This window comes from Mastigoproctus giganteus, chromosome 8, assembly GCF_048544385.1.
Source record: "Mastigoproctus giganteus isolate SK-2022 chromosome 8, ASM4854438v1, whole genome shotgun sequence".
Taxonomy (NCBI): domain Eukaryota; kingdom Metazoa; phylum Arthropoda; class Arachnida; order Uropygi; family Thelyphonidae; genus Mastigoproctus; species Mastigoproctus giganteus.
The window spans coordinates 156,862,407-156,884,224 of NC_143582.1; the positions used below are offsets into that span (position 1 = coordinate 156,862,407).

Sequence of the window (21,818 nt, forward strand, 5' to 3'; positions counted from 1 at the left end):
AAGTGCACATAGGGGGCATTGTTATGCAATGAGAACCAGCTGCCTTTCTCTCAAAACTGCAGCCTCACCTGGAATATTCACTTCAATGGTCTTTGAAGTACCTGTACAAAGAATACAACACTGACTCTCCCTCCCCTTCAGTTACAAATTCCTTGTGAATCACACCCTGTTTGTAGAAAAACACGATAAGCATCATTTTGATCTTGTACTTTTGTAAACAAATGTTTCTGGGTCTTGGTGATGGTTTTTAAGTCCACTGCATGCTCTGACACTTCATCTCTGGGTTGTACTGAAAAACCCAACAATCATTTCCAGTGACAATACAGTCGAGGAAATTAGGATTGTCTTGAGAAGTCTAGATGAAGTGTTCCTGTGATGACACACTCTTCTTTGCTTCTGCTCATCCATGAGGCTGTGCAGCACAAATTTTGCACTCAGACCTTTCTTTTCCCTAAATCTTCATGCAGAATTTGAGGAATTGTCTCCTTATTCATATCCAACTCATCAGCCATAATTCTGAGGGTCAAATGATTTCTTGCCACAATTTCCCAAACTTTTGCGGCTCTGTCCTCACTTAGAGAGGTTGATGAATGCCCACTTCTTGGGTCATTCCAAACATCCTCATCTTCCACCTTTGAACCACTTACCATTCAAACACACTGGTACAACTTAACATTTCATCACCATGAATAGTTTTTAACATTTCATTCATTTCTATTACAAGTTTTCCCAGTTTAAAACAAAATTCGATATTCATTTGTTTCTGCTTTGCAAAATCGTGAAGCGGAATGTTAACACTACTAAAAAAAACTAGTTTTTATTTGCAACCTGTCAGCCTATTGGACAATCTCAGTAACACCATGTTTTGGAGGAAGTTTGAGCTACAATATACCACTTCATTTTATTTTCAAGTCACTGAACATAACTGCAACAGCACCAATCTGGAAACTTTATTACCACACCTTGTATAAGAATAAACAGCTGATAATTGACATAATAATGTCAGAATTCTCAAATATAACAATAATTGTGTTGTATTATTCATATTAACAATATGAAAAAGCTTATACTTACATGTGGAAGAGGAGAAATTTAAAGGCTTTCTATGGACTAAACCCCACCCTTCTTTTGCAACTAGCAATAAAGGCATCACTCTTTGGTTATCTTTATAGAAATACTGAATTGGAATATCTTCTTTTCTGTATATCCAATATTCATTAAACTTGGATCCATTTAATAGCATAGCATATACTTCATCTTTATACTCTGTGAAAATTTTAGAATTTATTCACTTGTAGGTATTTTAAATTTCTCTTGAAATGAAATTAAAATTATGCTACAAAAAAAATACATCATCTGATTACATATCAGAGATTATTATTAAAAACAGTCTACCCTGCCAACAATACTCAATTTTGACAATAGCCTTGATACTGCCAAAGACTTCTAAATTTTTCCAAATCCATGCAAATGCCAAACTCTTCAAAAAAGTAATCAGTATGACTTTCACATGTGATTTTGACTGCTGTCCTTTTTAGGTATATTTGCACATATACATGCATATGTGCTTATTGTATTCACCATGTCCATCCATCCACATGTAACAGAGGCTCCCAGTGGACAGATTTTCATGAAATTTAGTATTTGGGTCATTTAAAAATTTGTCAAGCCAGTCCAAATTTCATTAAAATCAGACAAATAGAAATCCAGAAATTATAATTTCTTTTTTCCATATAATTTGAAAAAAAAAATAATAAAATAAATAAATAAATAATAATAATAAATAAATTCATAAATTAAATATAGTTTTAATGCACTACTGTTAGCTTGCAACAATCCACGCATGCTTCATGTGTATCTTTAGGTTAAACTCATGATGAAATACACAGATACATAGAGAGAGAAAAGAGACTTAAATAAAAGAGTATATGGGAGAAGAGAAATAAATATTATTCAGTTGTAAACTGAATGGCTAAGTTTAGAAAATGTAAAATTATGGAGTTTTATTAGGTTTTTATTATATGGACAGGTATCTTATTTTATCAGTTTTATCTGGTGTAATTGTACTATTTATTTTATTTCATTTAATTATTATTATCTTAACAACTCTAATTTATTTTATTTAATAAAAGTTTATAACGGTTGGTGTATGATCGTGCAGTCATCGTGAGCATGAACATTCCCGACCTCAGAGGCCTATTTGAAGAAATTTTATTAGGTGACGTAGCCGAGTGGTCAGGAGCATGAGTGCGGTAGCACATGCTCTTTGAGTAGACCGAAGGTTCAAGCCTGTGACTGCTAAATGCGATTAACATTTGCATTGTTGATTTATTATAAACTCCACTTACCTGGTAATCATGCCAGAGTATAAACAAGTTAAAATCTTAGTATTAATTGACAAGATAAATCACAGAAAAAAAATTCAATAAATTTAAGGGAAAAAAATCTAAAACACCTCGAATGCAACACTTTACATATTAACTAACTTGTTGGTCTTGGTGGTGACAAAGCATCAGCAGTTCATCCAAAAACTCAGAAGTATTGGAAACCTAAAACAGCACTCAATTCTTGGGTAAAGGTGGAATATATGTTTACCTTTGTTTCCTGCTATGCACTCAATGGGCTGGGTCAATTTTTTTGCTATACCTACTTGTCCATGAAATCATTCTATATGTAATTTTATTTGGTGATATGCTTGTTCAATAAGTGGCATTTGATTTTATTTTGCTGGCCTCAAACTCAAGTCATTTTCCTTTCATGTTCTATTTTAATTTTCGGAATAGACACAAGTTGCACGGTGCCAAATGAGGCAAATAAGATGGATAGCACAACATGTCAATAGGTCTCTATTAATATATCTACTGAATTGGCTTTGCATTAGTAACACCTTGTGTAGGAATGGACTAGGTATGCAATGCTGGTGAAGGTCCAAAGTCAGGAATGGCTGATATAATATTGTAGTTAATAAACGTGCCGATCAGTTTTTGAGTGTCTGCGAGGAAAGTTGGGTCAATGTCAAGAATATTTTTTGTGACTTCGAATATGGAATGATAATGGGGGCCAAGATGTACAGGTGCCAGTGTCAAGACCCCACTGGGTAAAGGTGGAAGGTGGAAGTGGTCGTGCCAGATGTGCAGGTGCTAGTGTCTTGACATTGACACCTGCACATCTGGCACCACCACCACCACCACAGAATGAGAGCATTTAGCCAATCATATGTTTATGACACATGAAACTGCAAGACACAAGAAACTGTGCCTTGATGGTAGGTTCAAAAGCAAAAGTCAAAAAACAGCCAAAGGTCACACATGGAACAGCCACATATGGTCAACACCTGTAGTGAGCATGTGTCTCTTAACATGGCAGCGATGCAGCACAGTGGCCCAGCTAACCACCCAGCTCAATGCAGGAATGGCAAGACCAATATCCACATGGACTTTTGTCTTTTTTTGTAAAGCAGCACTGGGGGAGGGTTCCCTCAACTCTGCCATCCAGATGGACTATGTGCCAGAAATTAGCTCATACAGGCTACAGCAGTCGATGGCTGTCACAGGTACCCATGTTCACTACAAGACACAAGAAACTGCACCTTGCATGGACATGTGAGTACCAACACTGAACCAGATGTGGAATTCTGTTGCCTGATCTGATGAACTCCCATTTCCAACTCTGTTGTGATGATGGTTGCATCTGCATTTGGAGAAATGCAACATGAGCCTTGACACCTGGATGCACTTTTGGTATTCAACAGGCTGGAGGCAACAGCATTATGATTTCTGGTCTGTTTTTGTCGCATGCTCTGGATCCTCTGGTCATCATTAATCAATAGCTTGAAAGGTTGGTTGATTGGCTGGTTGGTTATTAGGAGTTTTATGGCACATCAGCATCTAAGACTATTGAACTTGAAAGGAACACCTACCTTTCTATCATCAAGTACATCCCTTTGTGATGACGGTGTATCTGGACAACTGCAGCATCTATCAACAAGACATGTCATGCCACAAGGCATGGCACGTTGCCAGCTGGTTACAGGAACATGGCAATGAATACTCTGCCCACCCAACTCATCTATTCAACCCAAGTGAGCATGTTTGGGAGCTAGTGGAAAAGAAAATTTGATGCAATGACCATCCACTTGACAATGTATAGGAATTACTAGACACATTATGCAACACATGGGTAGCGCTACCCTAGGATGCCTCATAACACCCTGTGGAGTACACCAGATGTTATTGAAGCATCCTATGACTAAAACATATATGGGCTGTATTATGAGCAAAAGGTGGCCCCATAAAGTAATCAGGTAGGTGTTGCTAATTCAGTGTAAATTACCAAATTAAATGTTATTTGTTTTCAGAGATGTAATTCATGCAGTTATCCATAACACAAGGGCTAATAAATGCAATTTATGTTCCACAGCTAGGTGTACAAAGAATGAGAATTAGTTCTTTTGACAAGAATCAATTTTATTTTCTTTGTGCATAGGAATAAAACTTATAGCCAATTTGATTTGATTTGCACATAGGAATAAAATTCTTATTACAAGATTTTAGATTCATGTATGAAGCCATACAATGACCTTGGAATTAGTTTCAAAATGGGATTTAAATATTGGGATATGAACTAGAAACAGCTAGAAAATTAAAAACTGCCCCATAAAAGGCAATGTGCACTCTGGCTATATGGATTGCCTATTAAAAATAATTTAACGGTGAGATAAAAACACATTTCTGCCAATGTAAGGACAGAGCAAAATGGGAAGAAAACAGCATATCGAACTTTATTGAGAAAGTTGTGTTTGTTCCATCAACATGAATTCTAAATGTTTGTGTTGCTCAAAGGTCCAAGCATTAGAAATGTCTATCAGCAATTTAGCATTTAAAAATAAACGTTGTTGAATTGAAAAATCTTCGGACGAAGCTCTGTAAATTTTTTCATGTTAGCAGAAGGAAGTTTGAGGATAACACTGTTTCATTTACATGAGTAGAAAGTTTCACGTGACCACCAAATTCTAAACATAAAAATTCTGAGGTGAAACTACAGTGATGGTAATATGTGATGGCAATCTACAGTGAAAGCAATATTTTTAAAAGTTTATATTGGCAATACAACTGGTTGTTCTATTGCCAGTATATTATCTGTGTGGTGGACAACTACATTGGCGATCTATAGGGCGATTCTAAATTATTGTCGTGGTTTCCGTGGCCTATAATTTTCTAACTGGAAACAACAAAATAAAACTGCTTACAGAATATGAAAGTGTAACTCAAAAAGTTTTATTACCCATAGAATCAATACTGCAGAATGCTAAACAGCTTCAACATGCACATCTTTCATGGCATGTAAGATGTCTAAATGATATTCAATTTCCCTCCAAATCTTCTCCAACATTTGCGGTGTAACTGTTTTGATTGCAGTAACAATTCTGAGCTTCAGTTCATCAAGGGAGGTCACAGGAGTCTTGTACACAGTGTCCTTCATGTATCCCCACAGGAAGAAATTAAGCGGCATAAGATCGGGCGAGCACGAGGGCTATGGAATCAGTCCACCATGCCAAACCCAGCACCCAGGAAAATGCATGTCCATAAATTCTCAGACAATAAGAGCCCAATGTCGCGATGCACCACACTTGGCTGATGATTTTCCAACTGGGGTAACAGATACAGCTGTAGCATGTCCAGATATGTCACCGCTGTCACTGTTTTTTCCGCAAAGAAAAAGGGCCCCAAAACTTCCGAACATGACAAGACACACCAGATATTGACCTTTGGATTATCTTTCAAATTCTGAAATGGCATGAGGGTTTTCTGATCCCCATATTCTGCAGTTATGATGATTTACCCTCCCTGATATGTAAAAACATTGCTTCATCCCTAAATCTCCATCTCCGAAGGTAATTTCATCAGCTTCGATGTTTGACAAAATGTTTTGGGCAAATTGGAAATGGTAGGGTCGTTCAGCTTTAAAGCCTGCACAATCTTGTGCAGGCTTTAAAGCTTCACCTCCATGCCTACAAGTTTGTAGGCATGGAGGTGAAGGTGGCTATAACAACCCTCCAAACAGTCGTTTGTGGTATATCTAACTGCAAAGAAGCTTGTCTAGTTGATTTTTGTGGGCTTTGAGAAAACGCTTGTTGGATTCAATCAACATCTTCCTGGGAAGTGTTCGGTCTTCCCTCTCCTTTTCGGTGCAGAACACTACCAGTCTCTTGAAATTGCTTTAACCACCATCAGATAGCATTATCTGAAGGTGGATCTTTTCCATATTGAGTTCTGTAATGACGCTGCATTGCGATAACAGACTTTGTTTAGAAAAACCAAAGAACGCACATTGCCTTCTCTTGAACAGTCACCATTTTGAAGTAATGCTGTCAATATCTCCCAGACATCAATGCAGAGAGTACAGAGTGGCCAAATAAAACTTTTTGAGTTACACTTTCATATTCCGTAAGCAGTTTTATTTTGTTGTTTCCAGTTTGAAAATTATAGGCCATGGAAACCCCAACAGTAATTTAAAATTACCCTGTATAGCATCAACCTATGGGTCACAGCAAAATCTGGGTAGATCACAAAATCTGTGATAAAGTACAAAGATCACATAAAAAAAAATAATAAAATATGTAATAGTGAAAAAGTACTTTTTTGTAAATTATATTTATAAACTGGATATGAAAAACTGAAATGGTGAAGGGGCCCATTTCACCATTTCTGAGTCATTTATGGAGGATTGCATCTCTCAAACATTTTAAAATTTCTTTGTAGCAAATAGAAATAGCAACATATCACAGAACAAAATTTGATAACATCGTTCACTCTTCAAAAAAATGCAATCAGTATGACTTTCACATGTGATTTTGAGTGTATTTCCTGGGTCACCAGGAAATACACTAGATGGTACATTACTCTTGTTCAACCAGTGTAACCAATACACCATTACTTTGCTTATTGGAGGCTTGGAGTGGTGAAAGCCATTTTAGTCTCCAGAGCAAAGCTACAGCAATCCTAATCTCTTCCATCATGCAATATGGTCTTTTCAGGATATGATGGGAATTGAAGCAACGTACAATCGTCCTTACATTTTAAGGAACCAGTCCTTTAAACAGTTTTCACAGGCCACCAGCTAGATAGTCCACTTGTTTGAATTTAGATAATTCTAGGAGGCATCTGATCACTGGGAGTATAATGACATTGCCCTCTACTCTTCCAACTAGACAAACATTTGGAGTGAATGGATGGGTGAAATGGGAAGAGGTTTTTTTTTTTTTTTTTGGCTGATGCTATATAAGCTTGCTTTCTTACATCATATGCTAATGCCAATGACAGAAACAATTACAGAGAATTCTGAAAAGTCTTCCCAAGAAGCTGGCTCTTCCCTGCACAAAGTAATTAGTGATTACCTTCAATTAGAGGAACTTATAGCTACTCAAACAAGGATTACGACAACAGAAAGGGGAAAAAAATATATATTGGACAACACTAGAGCAAATCGTCACAAATATACATATAGAAATTGAGGTCTTAAAAGAAAACCTTGAGGCTAAAGAATCTGAATGGGAAAAGCAAAAACAGAAATGTTCCCATTCAGATCCACAAGCAGTAAAGGCAAATAAACCCATACACAAATCAACCAAGCATCAGACTATGACTACTTTTCAAAAGAGAGATGAAAATATAAATAAATTTGATATATTTGAACTGCTGGTCAAAACACAAAGGTGGATATTGTTGGAATATGGGATATCAGAGACACAGTGTCACAATGATTTAAGGAATGCAGAATAGGAATTTAGGGGAGTACAATATGTACAGAAAGGATAGACAGCATAGGAAAGAAGGAGGGATTAGGCTGTTAGTTAAGAAACACATAAAACCTAAGGCAATGCATCCAGTTCCCATGGGTGGACAGTGCAACACTGAGTCAGTTTAGTGTGACATAAGCACTAGGAAAGCAAAAATGAGAGTAGAAGTGTGTTATAGGCCTAATGATTCTAATGAGTACAACGAACAACTGTACAGAGAAATAGTATGCCAGTAAACCAAAATGTCTTATAATGGGGGATTTTAACTTCTCAGATATTGAATGGAACTTGTGGATGGGTCACTCACACACTAGCAAGACTTTTGTAGATTCATAGGATGATTGTTTTCTATAGCAGCAGCAGCAAGTTCGAGAGGCAAACAGAGGGAATAATACTCTTGATTTGATTATTAGCAGTGATTATTCATGCATTAAGAATCTTCAGATAAAGGAACCACTGGGTGGCAGGGATCACAGAATGATGTAACTACCATCAGGGGTAAAAGGAAGGGTTTTTGCTTTCGTAAAGGTGACTACAGTGGTCTCAGACAGTTTTAAATTAGCATTAGCATTAGTAGAGGCATTTGATGCAAGAAAGCAAGCTTATGCAGCATCAGCCAAAAAAAAAAAAAAAAACCCACTTCACCCCTCTGTTCGTTCAAAATACCTGTCCAGCTGAGCCTTAAACTTATTTAGGCTATCAACTTCCACGACATGGGATGGAAGTCTGTTCCACCAACCAACCACTCGCTGGCTAAAGGCAAATTTCCGCACATCTATCCTACATCTGTCTTTCCTCAATTTGAATTTATGCCCTCTCAGGTGATTATTCTGAGCGAGAGGAAGAATCCCATCAGCATTGAGCATGCTCAAACCATTCAATGCTTTATACACCTCTATCAGATCACCTTGCTGGTGCCTAGTCTCCAGACACTGTAATTTGCAAAACTTAAGCCTTTCTTCGTAAGAGCACCCCTTTGTTCCATTCACTGATCTTGTTGCTCTTCTCTGTACTCGTTCCAGAAGCTCTACATCCTTCTTGAAATGAGGCCTCCAGACCTGTATACAGTACTCTAGGTGTGGCCTGACCATTGCCTTATACAAGGGAATAATCACCTCCTTATCCCTGCTAGAAAAATTCCTATATATCATTGACAATACACCATGAGCTACTCTTGCAGCCCGTCTGCACTGCTCAGAGAACTTCATATCTGCCTGCACAACCACCCCCAGGTCCCTTTCATTTTCTACCACTGTCAGTGTAGTACCACAGAGTTGATACGTTGCTCTGGGGTTGCTGTTTCCCATGTGTAGTACTTTACATTTGTCAATGTTAAACTTCATTTCCCACCTCTCAGCCCATCTGCTCAACCTTTCCAGATCCTGTTGCAGCAGCATAGTGTCAGTAGTGTCCTTGACAACCCTGCCTACCTTTGTATCGTCTGCAAACTTCGACATTAAGCTTGATATACCATCATCAATATCATTTATGAATACAGAAAACAATAATGGACCCAACACTGAGCCCTGAGGGACTCCACTAATAACATTAGTCCACGATGAGCAGTGTCCATTGATTACCACTCTCTGTCTTCTCCCCCTCAGCCACCCTTTATCCACAGCAGCAATTTGCCTCCAATGTCACACTGCTCCAATTTGTGCAGCAGTCTTCCATGTGCAACAGTATCAAAAGCCTTTCTAAGATCCAAGTATATAATATCAAAGTTATTCCCTGCATCCAGTTCCTTTGTGACTGCATCATAGTATCCAATCAAATTGGTCAGGCAAGACTTCCCCTTAACAAAACCATGCTGTGTCCGAGCTATAACTGAAGTCTTGTCTAAATGATCCTGCAGTGCTTCTTTAACTAGTGCCTCCATTAATTTTCCTGGAACAGAAGTTAAACTCACAGGTCTATAATTGCTTGTGTCAGCCTTTGATCCTCCTTTATGAATTGGGGTCACATTTGCACATCTCCAGTCTGCGGGTACCTCCCCTGAGTCCAAGGAAGCTCTCATAATTATGGCTAAGGGTTTGCTTACTTCCTCTGCTGCCTCCTTTAATATAACTGGATAGATCCCATCCACCCCTGGTGCCTTTCTTGTGTTTATCTTCAACAGTTTCTCCTCCACTTTACTCTCAGTTATTACAAGATTCTCTAGCTTACTGCTAGAGTTGAATACACCTCTGGCTTTCCCCTCACTAAATAACTCCTCATATGTGAATGTCGATGCAAAATATTCATTTAGTTTGTTAGCTACCTGAGCAGGATCATCAACAGTTGACCCATCGATATCAAGTGGACCAATCTGATTCATCCCCTTCCTTCTAGAGTTTACATAAGTAAAGAACTCTTTGCTGTTTTTCTTTGCATCACTTGCCAAAGATTTCTCGTACTCTGCCTTCGCCTGCCTAACCTCCTTTGTAACTTGGTTACAGATCAACTTGTATCTATCATAGGCTTGTGTGTCATGTGTTAATTTGTATGTATCCCATGCATGTTTCTTCTCTGCCATATGCCTCATCAGTTCATTTGACATCCATTTAGGCCTAAACCTTGAACAATATTTCTTAGTTGGTATGTAAAGCCTAGTAGCTTCCAAGATAATTTCTTTGAATGCTTCCCATTTTGAATTTGCTGTTGGTAACATCATCAGTTGGTCCCACTGTATAGAATTTAAATACTGTCTCAGTCCATCGTAGTCGCCTTTACGAAAGCAATAACCCTTCCCTTTACCCCTAATGGTAGTTACCTCTTTGAGTAAATCCCACTTCAGCACACTGTGATCACTGCCACCTAGTGGTTCATTTATCTGCAGATTCTTAATGCATGAAGAATTACTGCTGATAATCAAATCAAGAGTATTCCTCCCTCTAGTTGCCTCCCGAACATGCTGATGTAGAAAACAATCGTCCAATAAATCCACAAAAGCCTTGCTAGTGTGTGAGTGACCAGCCCCCAAATTCCAGTCAATATCTGGGAAATTAAAATCTCCCATTATAAGACTCTCTGATTTACTGGCCCACTCTATTTCCCTGTACAGTTTCTTATTATACTCATCAGAGTCATTAGGCCTATAGCACACTCCTACTCTCAATTTTGATCTCCCAATGCTTATGTCACACCAAACTGACTCGACACTGCACTGTCCAGCGATGTCCACTGGCTTCACTTCCTTGGATTTTATGTATTTCTTAACTAATAGCATAATCCCTCCTCCCTTCCTATCCAGTCTATCCTTTCTGTAGATGTTGTACTCCCCAAATTCCAGTTCTGCATTCCTTATTTCTGTGTGACACCAAGTCTCTGATATCCCAACAATATCTGCCTTTGATGTTTTGAGCAATACCTCAAATTCATCAAATTTATTTACTAAACTCCTAGCATTGGTGTACACGCAAGTATACATGCACCTATTTCTATTCTTAGCTACCCTAACACAACCCATGTGTTTACTTGTACCGCAAAGACTCCCAGCAGTCTCTGAAAAATCCTGAATCTTGTTTTTCAGGCTTCTGCTCATTCCAATAGAAGCAGTGCAAGAATCTCTTTCACCTCTGCCAGTGGCTACTGTTAATCCATTCGTCTTTGTATCCCCCCAAGCTAGCAGTTTTCCGACCCACCTAACACTGCCTCGATAGCATCAGCAAATATTCTTGCACCCTTTCTATTTAAGTGTATCCCATCCCTGTAGAAGCAATCTCTCCTGTTAACAAGTACAGTCCGGGCTGAAAAAAATTCTACCCCTTGAGCCTTGCACAATCTTTCCAGGCCGAAATTCATAAAGTGGGTCCAACTGATGATGTTAACAACAGCAAATTCTAAATGGGAAGTATTCAAAGAATTAATCTTGGAAGCTCATAGGCGTTTCATACGAATTAAGAAATATTGTACTAGGTTTAGGCCTATATGGATGTCAGATGAACTAATGAGACTTGTGGCAGAAAAGAAAAATGTATGGGATACAAATAAATTATCAGGTGACAGAGAAGCTTGTGGTAGATATAAGCTAGACGGTAATCAAATCACAAAGGAGGTTAGGCAAGCGAAGGCAGATTACAAGATATCTATGGCAAAGGATGCAAAGAAAAACAGTAAAGACTTCTTTACTTATGTAAAGAAGGAAGGGAATGAAACACATTGGTCCACTTGATATTGATGGTTCGACTGTTGATGATCCTGTTGAGGTAGCTGGCAAACTGAATGAGTATTTTGCATCTACATTCACACATTATAAATTCTGTGGGGAAGTGGAGGCCAGACGTTTAGCATTAGCATTAGTAGAGGCATATGATGAAAAAGAAAGCAAGCTTACACAGCAACAGCGAAAAAAAAAAAAACCTTCCCATTTCACCCATCAATTCACTTGAAATTGTTTGTCTAAATTTATTTAAGCTGTCAACTTCTACAACAACAGATGAAAGATTGTTCCAGCAATTAACCATCTGCTGGCTAAAGGCAAATTTCCACACAACTGTCTTTCCTCTATTTGAAATTATGTCCCCTCGGGCGTTAATATAGGTAATAGGAAGAATCCCATCAGCATTGAGCTTGCTCAAACCATTCAAGGCCATATACACCTCGATCAGATCACCTCACAGGTGCCTAGTCTCCAAAAACTAATTTGCAGAACTTAAGCCTTTCCTCATAAAAGCAAACCTTTGTTCCATTCACTAATCTTGTTGCCCTTCTCTGCACTCGTTCCAGCAGCTCTACATCCTACATAAAATAAGGCCTTCAGAGTTGTATACAGTACTCGAGGTATGGCATGACCATTGCCTTATACAAGGGGATGACCACCTTATCCCTGCTAGAAAAATTACTGTATATCAATGACATGACCCCATGAGCTCCTCTTACAGACAGTCTGCACCGCTCATAAAACTTCTTATATGACTGCACAACTACCCCCAGGTCCCTTTCATTCTCCACCACCCTGAGTGTAGTATCACATAGTTGATATGTTACTCTTGGGTTACTACTACCCGTATGTAGTACTCTACATTTGTCAATATTAAACTTCAGTTGCCACCTCTCAGCGCATCTGCTCAACTTTTCTAGACCCTGTTGCAGTAGCATACTCTCATTACTGTCATTAACAACCCTGCCAACCTTCGTATCGTCTGCAAACTTATACATTAAGCCTGATATACCTTCATCAATATCATTAATAAATACAGAAAACAATAATGGACCAAACCCTGAACCCTGGTGTACTCCACTAATAACATTAGTCCACGAAGAGCAGTGTCCATTGATTACCACCCTCTGTCTTCTCCCTCTCAACCATCCTTTTATCCATACCCTTAATGCCATATCGCTCCATTTGTACAGTAGTCTTCCATGTGCAACTGTATCAAAAGCTTTCCTAAGATCCAAGTATTTGATTTTTTTTTGTCCTCACTTTTTCCCATTTTTATTGTTTTGCAGCATTTTTATGGTTTTGGCATGCAATTTTTACGGTCGGATGCCCTTCCTGACACCAACCGTCAACCTTTATCCAGGCTGGGGATATGCGGTGGTCATTCCCTGACCTTCCGCATCCTCCGTATTTGGTGGTCACTGGCTCGAACCCCGGTCTAATCAAGAATCGTGTGCTATGCACTACTGCTCCTGCTCACCTGGCTACGGAGGCGCCATTGATCCAAGAATTTCATATCAAACTTATTTTTTGCATCCAGTTCCTTTATGACCACATCAAAGTATCCAATCAAATTGGTTAGACAAGACTTCCTCTTAACAAACCTATGCTGTGTCTGAACTATAACTGAAGCCTTGTCTAGATGATCCTGCAGTGCTTCTTTAACTAGTGCCTCCATTAATTTTCCCAAAACAGAAGTTAAACTAACAGGTCTGTAATCACTTTTGTCACCCACTGATGCTCCTTTGTTAATTGGGGTCACATCTGCACATCTCCAGTCCAAGAGACCTTCCCTGAGTCCAAGAAAGCTCTCATAATTATGGGTAAGGGTTTGCTTACTTAACTTAGGGCTTGTTTGGTTAACTTCGATAATTTCTCTTCCACTTTTCTCTCAGTTATTACCAAATCCTTTGGCTCACTGCCAGAGTTTAATAAACCTCTGATATTCTCTTCCTGAATAACTCCTCACATGTGAACAGAGATGTAAAATACTCATTCAGTTTGTCAGCTACCTGAGCAGGATCATTAACAGTTGAACATCAATATCAAGTGGACCAATCTGATTCACCCCCTTCATTCCAGAGTTTACATAAGTAAAGAACTCTCTCCTGTTTTTCTTTGCATCCTTTGCCAAAGATTTCTCATAATCTGCCTAACCTTCTTTATGACTTGATTACAGACCAGCTTATATCTGCCATATGCTTCTGTGTCACCTGATAATTTATATATATCCCATGGTTTTCTTCTCTGCGACGTGTCTCACATAGGCCTAAAACTTGTTAAACAATATTTCGAAAGCAAAAACCTTTTCCTAATTATATCTTTACTCAAAGATATAATTACCCGCGATGGTAATTATATCTTTGAGTAAATCCCACATCAGCACACTGCGATTGCTGCCACTTAGTGGTTCCTTTATGTGCAAATTCTTAATGCATGAAGAATCACTACTGATAATCAGATCACGAGTATTACTCCCTCTGGTTGCTTCTCGATCATGCTGCTGTAGAAAACAATCATCCAATAAATCCACAAAAGCCTTGCTAGTGTTTGAGTGTCCAAACCAAATCTGGGAATTTAAAATCCCCCATTATAAGACAATCTGATTTACTGGCCCACTCTATTTCTCTCTACAGTTGTTCATTATACTCATCAGGCATTAGGCCTATAACACACTCCTATCTCAATGTTGCTTTCTCAGTGCTTAAGTCACACCAAACTGACTCAACATTGCACTGTTTACTGTTATCAAATGAATGCACTTCCTTGAATTTTATGTGTTTCTTAACTAATAGTATAACCCCTCCTCCCTTCCTGTCCTGTCTATCCTTTCTATACACATTTTACTCACCAAATTCCAATTCTGCATTCCTTATCTCTGTGTGACACCATGTTTGATATCCCAACGACATCAGCCTTTGATGTCTTCACCAGCACCTCAAATTCAGCAATTTATTTACTAAACTCCTAGCATTGGCATACACGCAAGTATACAAGCACCTGTTCTTATTCTTAACTACCCTAACACAGCCCATGTATTTACTTGTTCCACGATGACTCCCAGCAGCCTCTGAAATCCCCCACACCTTGTTTTCCATGCTGCTGCTCATTCCAATAGAAGCAGTGCAAGAATCACTTTCATCTCTGCCAGCAGTTTTCCAAATATTCTTGCACGCTTTCTATTGAAGTGTATCTCATCCCTGTAGAAGCAGTACTATTAACAAGTACAAACCATAATGAAATAAATTCTATCCCATGAGCCTTGCACAATCTCTCCAGGATCAAACTGATTGACAAGACTCTCATCATATACTTCCTCCTATCGTGTCTGGGCAGAATTGCAGACACTTTCAAATTCAACCCTAACTCACAGCTTTTTTCAACATTAACCTGTACTTAATGTAATTCCACCATCCTCCTACTCCTAATATCATTAGGTTAGAGTTAATATAATGCTAGAGTTTATCAAACTCCAACAGGAAGCTAAATGATTCTGTAATAACCGAGAGCAAAGTGGAGGAGAAATTGTTGACGTTAAACATAAGAAAGGCATCTGGAGTGGACGGGTTCTATCCAGTTATATTAAAGTAGGCGGCAAAGGAATTAAGCAAACCATTAGCCATAATTATAAGAGCATCCTTGGATTCAGGAGGTTCCACAGACTGGAGATGTGCAAATGAATCTCCAATTCACAAAGGGTGACATGAGTATTTAGTGACATGAGTATTTAGTGACTTGTTAGTTTAACTTCTGCTCCACAGAAAATAATGGAATCACTGGTTAAAGAAGTACTGTAGGATCATCTAGACAAGACTGGAGTTATAATTCAGACACAGCATGGGTTTGTTAAGGGAAAGCCTTATCTGACCAATTTGATTGGATACTACAATGTGGTCACAAAGGAACTGTGTGTAAAAAATAATTTTGATATCATATACATGGATTTCAGGAAACCTTTTAATACTTTTGCACATGGAAGACTGCTGTACGATTTGGAGCAGTACGGCATTAAGGGGAAGTTGCTGTTATGGATAAAGGGATAGTTGAGTGGGAGAAGACAGAGAGTGGTAATCAAGGGATACTGCTATTCGTGAACTAATTCGTTATTAGTTGAGTCCGTCAGGATTCGGTGTTGGCCAATTGTTGTTTTATTTATTTGTCAATGATGAAGTATCATCTGCAGTCTTAATGTACAAGTCTGCAGATGATACAAAGGTGGGCAGGGTTGTGATCAGTAACAATGGTATGCAGCTGCAACATGATCCAGAAAAGTTGTGCAAATGAGCTGAGTCGTTGCAACTAAAGTTTAACATTGGCAAATGCAAAGTACTGCAAATGGGTAGTAGCAACTCCAGAATAATGTATCAACTGTGCAATTCGTACCCCCAGAATGAAAAGAACTGGCGTAATTGTGCCATCAGATATGAAGTTTTCAGAGCAGTGCAGACAAGCTGCCAAAACAGCTTGTGGGGTCGTTTCAATGACATACTGGAACTTTGCTAGCAGGGATTAGTCAGCAATTATCTCTTTGGATGAGGCAATGGTCAGGCTACAGCTTGAGTATTGCATACAGGTCAGAAGGCTTCATTTTAGGAAGGAAGTAGAACTGCAAGAACAGGTGCAGAGAAGGGCAACCAGATTAGGGAAGGGAACAAAAAGGGTGTTCTTACCTAGAAAAGCTTCAGTTATGCAAATTGCAGTGTCTGGAGACACTGATTTCCCTGCAGGGAAATCTGATTGAGGTGTATAAGATCTTGAGTGGTTTGAGCAAGCTCAATGCTGATGGGATTCTTCCTCTTGCTCAGATTACAGATCTGAGGGGACATAAATTCAAATTGAAGAAAGCCAGCTGTAGAATAAATGTGGAAATTTTTTTAGCCAGCAGGTAGTTGATTGCTGGAACAAACTTCCATCAGTCATTGTGGAAGTTTACAGCTTAAATATATTCAATGAACTGGACAAACTTTTGGAGTGAATGAGTGGGTGAAATGGGAAGTTTTTTTTTCTTTTTTTTGGCTGATGCTGTATAAGTTTGCTTTCTTGCATCATATGCATATACTAATGCTAATGTCATAATACTTAGACCCCCAGAGGAGAGTAAACTTGACTCTAGTGAATCTATCAAAGTAGCTATCACTAAAAATCTAGAACAGCAGTTTAAAAATATCAAGGTAAACAGTCTCAGGAAGATATGCAACACCAGTGTAATTACAGAAGCAGTAACTAAGGAGGATTCTGATAAAAATTAGGAATAATGCTGTAGTAATGGACCTAGGATCAAGAACAAATAACCTCAAGAGATCAACTGTGTCAATTACAAATCTGCTGGGCTGTCTCATAATCACTCAGTAAGTTCTCTATCTATATCACTTGATATAGATAGAGAACTCCCTAAGTTCTCTATCTATATCAAGTCTGTTAACCAGCTAAATCTGAAAATAGACTATGAGTATTCTCCACAATCTCAGTAGTAACCAAGCTTTGAAGTTCTTACTGTTGAGCATCCAGTGAGTATGTGCAGTTGTTGACCAGCTGAAAATAGTTATGGAAGAAAACCAAACAGACAGAATGTATCCAGAAGCCCCACACCTATGGTAGCAGGGTTCAGAGATACCTCAAAAACTGTAGAACTGTTGAAGCTACCTCAAATACCAAGTGGGCTGCTGCCATAGTAGTGAGAAATAGAAACATTACTGTCACCAATATAAACAGCCTGTGCACCACTCACTGGCAGTTTGTGCACAGATTACATCCCCACTGGAATCACTCTATATCATATCAATGTACTGCAGACCAAATCAAAGTATAACCCCTTCTATTCAGTACTTTGCAAACTTCCTGGCAGCAAAATTTTAATATCAATGGATTCAAATTGTAGATCTTACCTGTGGCACAGCCATACTTCAGACAGACCAGAAACTTTTAATGAGCAGGAACTAAAACACTTCACAGCCATATCATCACTTCAAGTCTTAAACCAGACACACAGTCTGCCAATGTACAGCAGTATGTTGCATGAAAGTGTGATTGACATTACTATGACAACACAATCCATAGCATACCAATTTGTATTGGTGTGTTGTGCTACGCAGGATGGAGGCCTGTGCAGGAGGCCTGGATCACATCCGACCACTGCTATACCCTTCCAAACTGATATATGATATTATCCATTTATCATATCATAAGATCAAACTGGCAGAAATATCAAGAAGCCCTAGGATCCCTCTTACCAGAGATATCCAAGAGAACAACCAGGTCCATCCAAATGAACAGGTCAAGAGACTTACAAATACTATTATCAGAGCAGCTGACAACTCCATGAGGGAAAACAACCCAGTTCCCTGGTGGTGGTGGTGCCCAGAGTTGGATACTCTCTAGTGAAGGGTGAAGCAGGCAAGGAAGCACTTCCAGAACAAATTTAGCATGAGCAACGGCATATGATGCAAGAAAGCAAGCTTATATAGCATCAGCCAAAAAAAAAAAAAAACCCTTCCAGTTTCACCCATCCATTCATTCCAAAAGTTTGTCTAGTTCAGCCTTGAATTTATTTAAGCTGTCAACTTCCACAACAACAGATGGAAGTTTGGTCCAGCAATCAATCATTCGCTGGCTAAAGGCAAATTTCCGCCATCAATTCTACAACTGTCTATTCTCAATTTGAATTTATGCTCCCTCAGGGGCAGAATATGAGTAAGAGAAAGAATCCCATTGCGCTTGCTCAAACCATTCAAGGCCTTATACACCTCAATCAGATCACCTCACAGGTGCCTAGTCTCCAGACATGCAATTTGCAGGACTTAAGCCTATCTTGGTAACAGCAACCCTTTGTTCAATTCACTAATCTCGTTGCCCTTCTTTGTACTCATTGGCCACCAGCAGAGGTGGCCAACAAGTATGCTTCCCTTCTGGCCAGAAGGGAAGCATACTGAAGTTTAAGGAATCAATATATAAGTCTAATAAGGCAGAAAATAAAGGACTCTGGCAAGTGCTTGTTGGTACCACTGGTAATGCCAACACATGAGGAGTGGTTTACCGTACTGTTACCAACAAGCTGTCAAAAGGTGATGTGCACCACAAACACTGAATTTGGCCAGACTACCAACACCAGGAGGAAATAGTCAGCAATATTCTTAATACACTGTTACCAGTAAATGATAACCCACTTACAGAATAACAGTCAAAAATGCACTGAAAATAACAACTATCAAATTCTGGAGGCTGAAATGTTTTCATCCGTGAGGAATTATCTGCAGCGTTAGACAGAAAAAAAAATGACAAATGTCCCGGTAATGACCTATTCGAAATAGAAATGGAAATGGAAAAAAAAAAAAACTAGCCAAAAGTCAGCCATATCATCTCCTGCAACTATTTAATAACTGCTTACAAAGAGAAATTTTTCACAATTCATGGAAACAGGGAAACATAAGGTTAATATTCTAAAGAATCCAAATAAATTCCTAAAAGATCTGAAATCATAAAGACTCGCCTTGTTGCCAAGTTTTTGAAAGGCTGTTATTAGTTAGGCTGGAAATCCACTATCTGAATGCTAACATACAATCAGACAGACAATATGGGTTTAAATAGGGAAGCTTCACTGAGGGCACAATGAATTACATAGTCAAAACAGGAACTACAGTGGAAGAAACTTACGTGCTTGCCATATCCACAGGACTTTGATGCCTTATGGTGGTGGTGGCTCAGCATTCTTCACAGACTGATATACTGAAATACCATAAAAACTGTGCCAAATAATACAAGAGTACCTTAGAGGCAAGGCGGTATCAGTCAGTGATACAAGTATGCCCCCAGGGTTCAGTGCTGTGTCCCTGTTTCTGGAACTGGACAAATTCCTGAGGATGGACATATGTCTGACAGACAGGGTGCCCTTTGCTGACAACCTGCCTCGCTTGTTAAGGCCAATACCGGGGATGTTTTGGAACAGCGTACCAATTTAGCAATCACTACTCTCCAGCAATGGGCAAGTATACACAAACTAACAATATCCAACAGTAAAATTAAATTAATTCTGTTAAAAGGTAACTTGAACAGGTATCCACAGATTAAAATAGCATGTAAAACAATAGCACTAATCACTGAACTGAAATACCTACATATACTATTTTATAATAATTTAACCTTCTACCCACATCTTGTAAACTTAGCTAAAAAAGTTAGGAACTACTGGAAGTGCTTCCTTGCCTGGTATGACTACTAGAATCAGCCATGCTGACTGGAGACTAAAAAGGATGTTTATACTTATCTACAAGGCTATCTTCCTCCCAGTTATTACCTACAGCACAGGCATATGGTACCACAGAGTCACTCTATATAGAAATAAAAAGAATTATTAGCATTAGCATTAGTAGAGGCATTTGATGCAAGAAAGCAAGCTCATGCAGCATCAGCCAAAAAAAAAAAAAAACCCACTTCCACTTCACCCCTCTGTTCATTCAAAATACCTGTCCAGCTGAGCCTTAAACTTATTTAGGCTATCAATCTCCACTACAAGGGATGGAAGTCTGTTTCACTAACCGACTACCCGCTGGCTAAAGGCAAATTTCCTCACATCCATCCTACATCTTTCTTTCCTCAATTTAAATTTATGCCCTCTCAGGTGATTATTCTGAGCAAGAGGCAGAATCCCATCAGCATTGAGCATGTTCAAACCATTCAACGCTTTATACATTTCTATCAGATCACCTCGCCGGTGCCTAATGTCCAGACACTGTAATTTGCAAAACTTGAGCCTTTCTTCGTAAGAGCACCCCTTTGTTCCATTCACTAATCTTGTTGCCCTTCTCTGTACTCATTCCAGCAGCTCTACATCCTTCTTGAAATGAGGCCTCCAGACCTGTATACAGTACTCTAGGTGTGGCCTGACCATTGCCTTATACAAGGGAATAATCACCTCCTTATCCCTGCTGGAAAAATTCCTGTATATCATTGACAATACTCCATGAGCTACTCCTGCAGCCCGTCTGCACTGCTCAGAGAACTTCATATCTGCCTGCACAACCACCCCCAAGTCCCTTTCATTCTCTACCACTGTCTGTGTAGTATCACAGAGTTGATACGTTGCTCTGGGGTTGCTGTTTCCCATGTGTAGTACTTTACATTTGTCAATGTTAAACTTCATTTGCCACCTCTCAGCCCATCTGCTCAACCTTTCCAGATCCTGTTGCAGCAGCATAGTGTCAGTAGTGTCCTTGACAACCCTGCCTACCTTTGTATCGTCTGCAAACTTCGACATTAAGCTTGATATACCATCATCAATATCATTTATAAATAAAGAAAACAATAATGGACCCAACACTGAGCCCTGAGGGACTCTACTAATAACATTAGTCCACAATGAGCAGTGTCCATTGATTACCACTCTCTGTCTTCTCCCCCTCAACCACCCCTTTATCCATAGCAGCAATTTGCCTCCAATGTCACACTGCTCCAATTTGTGTAGCAGTCTTCCATGTGCAACAGTATCAAAAGCCTTTCTAAGATCCAAGTATATAATATCAAAGCTATTCCCTGCATCCAGTTCTTTTGTGACTGCATCATAGTATCCAATCAAATTGGTCAGGCAAGACTTCCCCTTAACAAAACCATGCTGTGTCCGAGCTATAACTGAAGTCTTGTCTAAATGATCCTGCAGTGCTTCTTTAACCAGTGCCTCCATTAATTTTCCTGGAACAGAAGTTAAGCTCACAGGTCTATAATTACTTGTGTCAGCCTTTGATCCTCCTTTGTGAATTGGGGTCACATTTGCACATTTCCAGTCTATGGGTACCTCCCCTGAGTCCAAGGAAGCTCTCATAATTATGGCTAAGGGTTTGCTTACTTCCTTTGCTGCCTCCTTTAATATAACTGGATAGATCCCATCCA

The 21,818-nt window shown here is 39.1% G+C and overlaps 1 protein-coding gene across 2 annotated transcripts in view; it reads right to left on the reverse strand.

The window, feature by feature from the left end:
- The window catches only part of LOC150081947 (bis(5'-adenosyl)-triphosphatase ENPP4-like), an 87,791-nt gene that overhangs the window by 42,116 nt on the left and 23,857 nt on the right, over nt 1-21,818 (reverse strand). For both annotated transcript variants that reach the window (XM_090378997.1, XM_090378996.1), the window contains exon 3: nt 1,075-1,266. In XM_090378997.1, the coding sequence (XP_090235123.1) occupies nt 1,075-1,266 (192 nt within the window). The remainder of the gene's footprint in view (nt 1-1,074; nt 1,267-21,818) is intronic.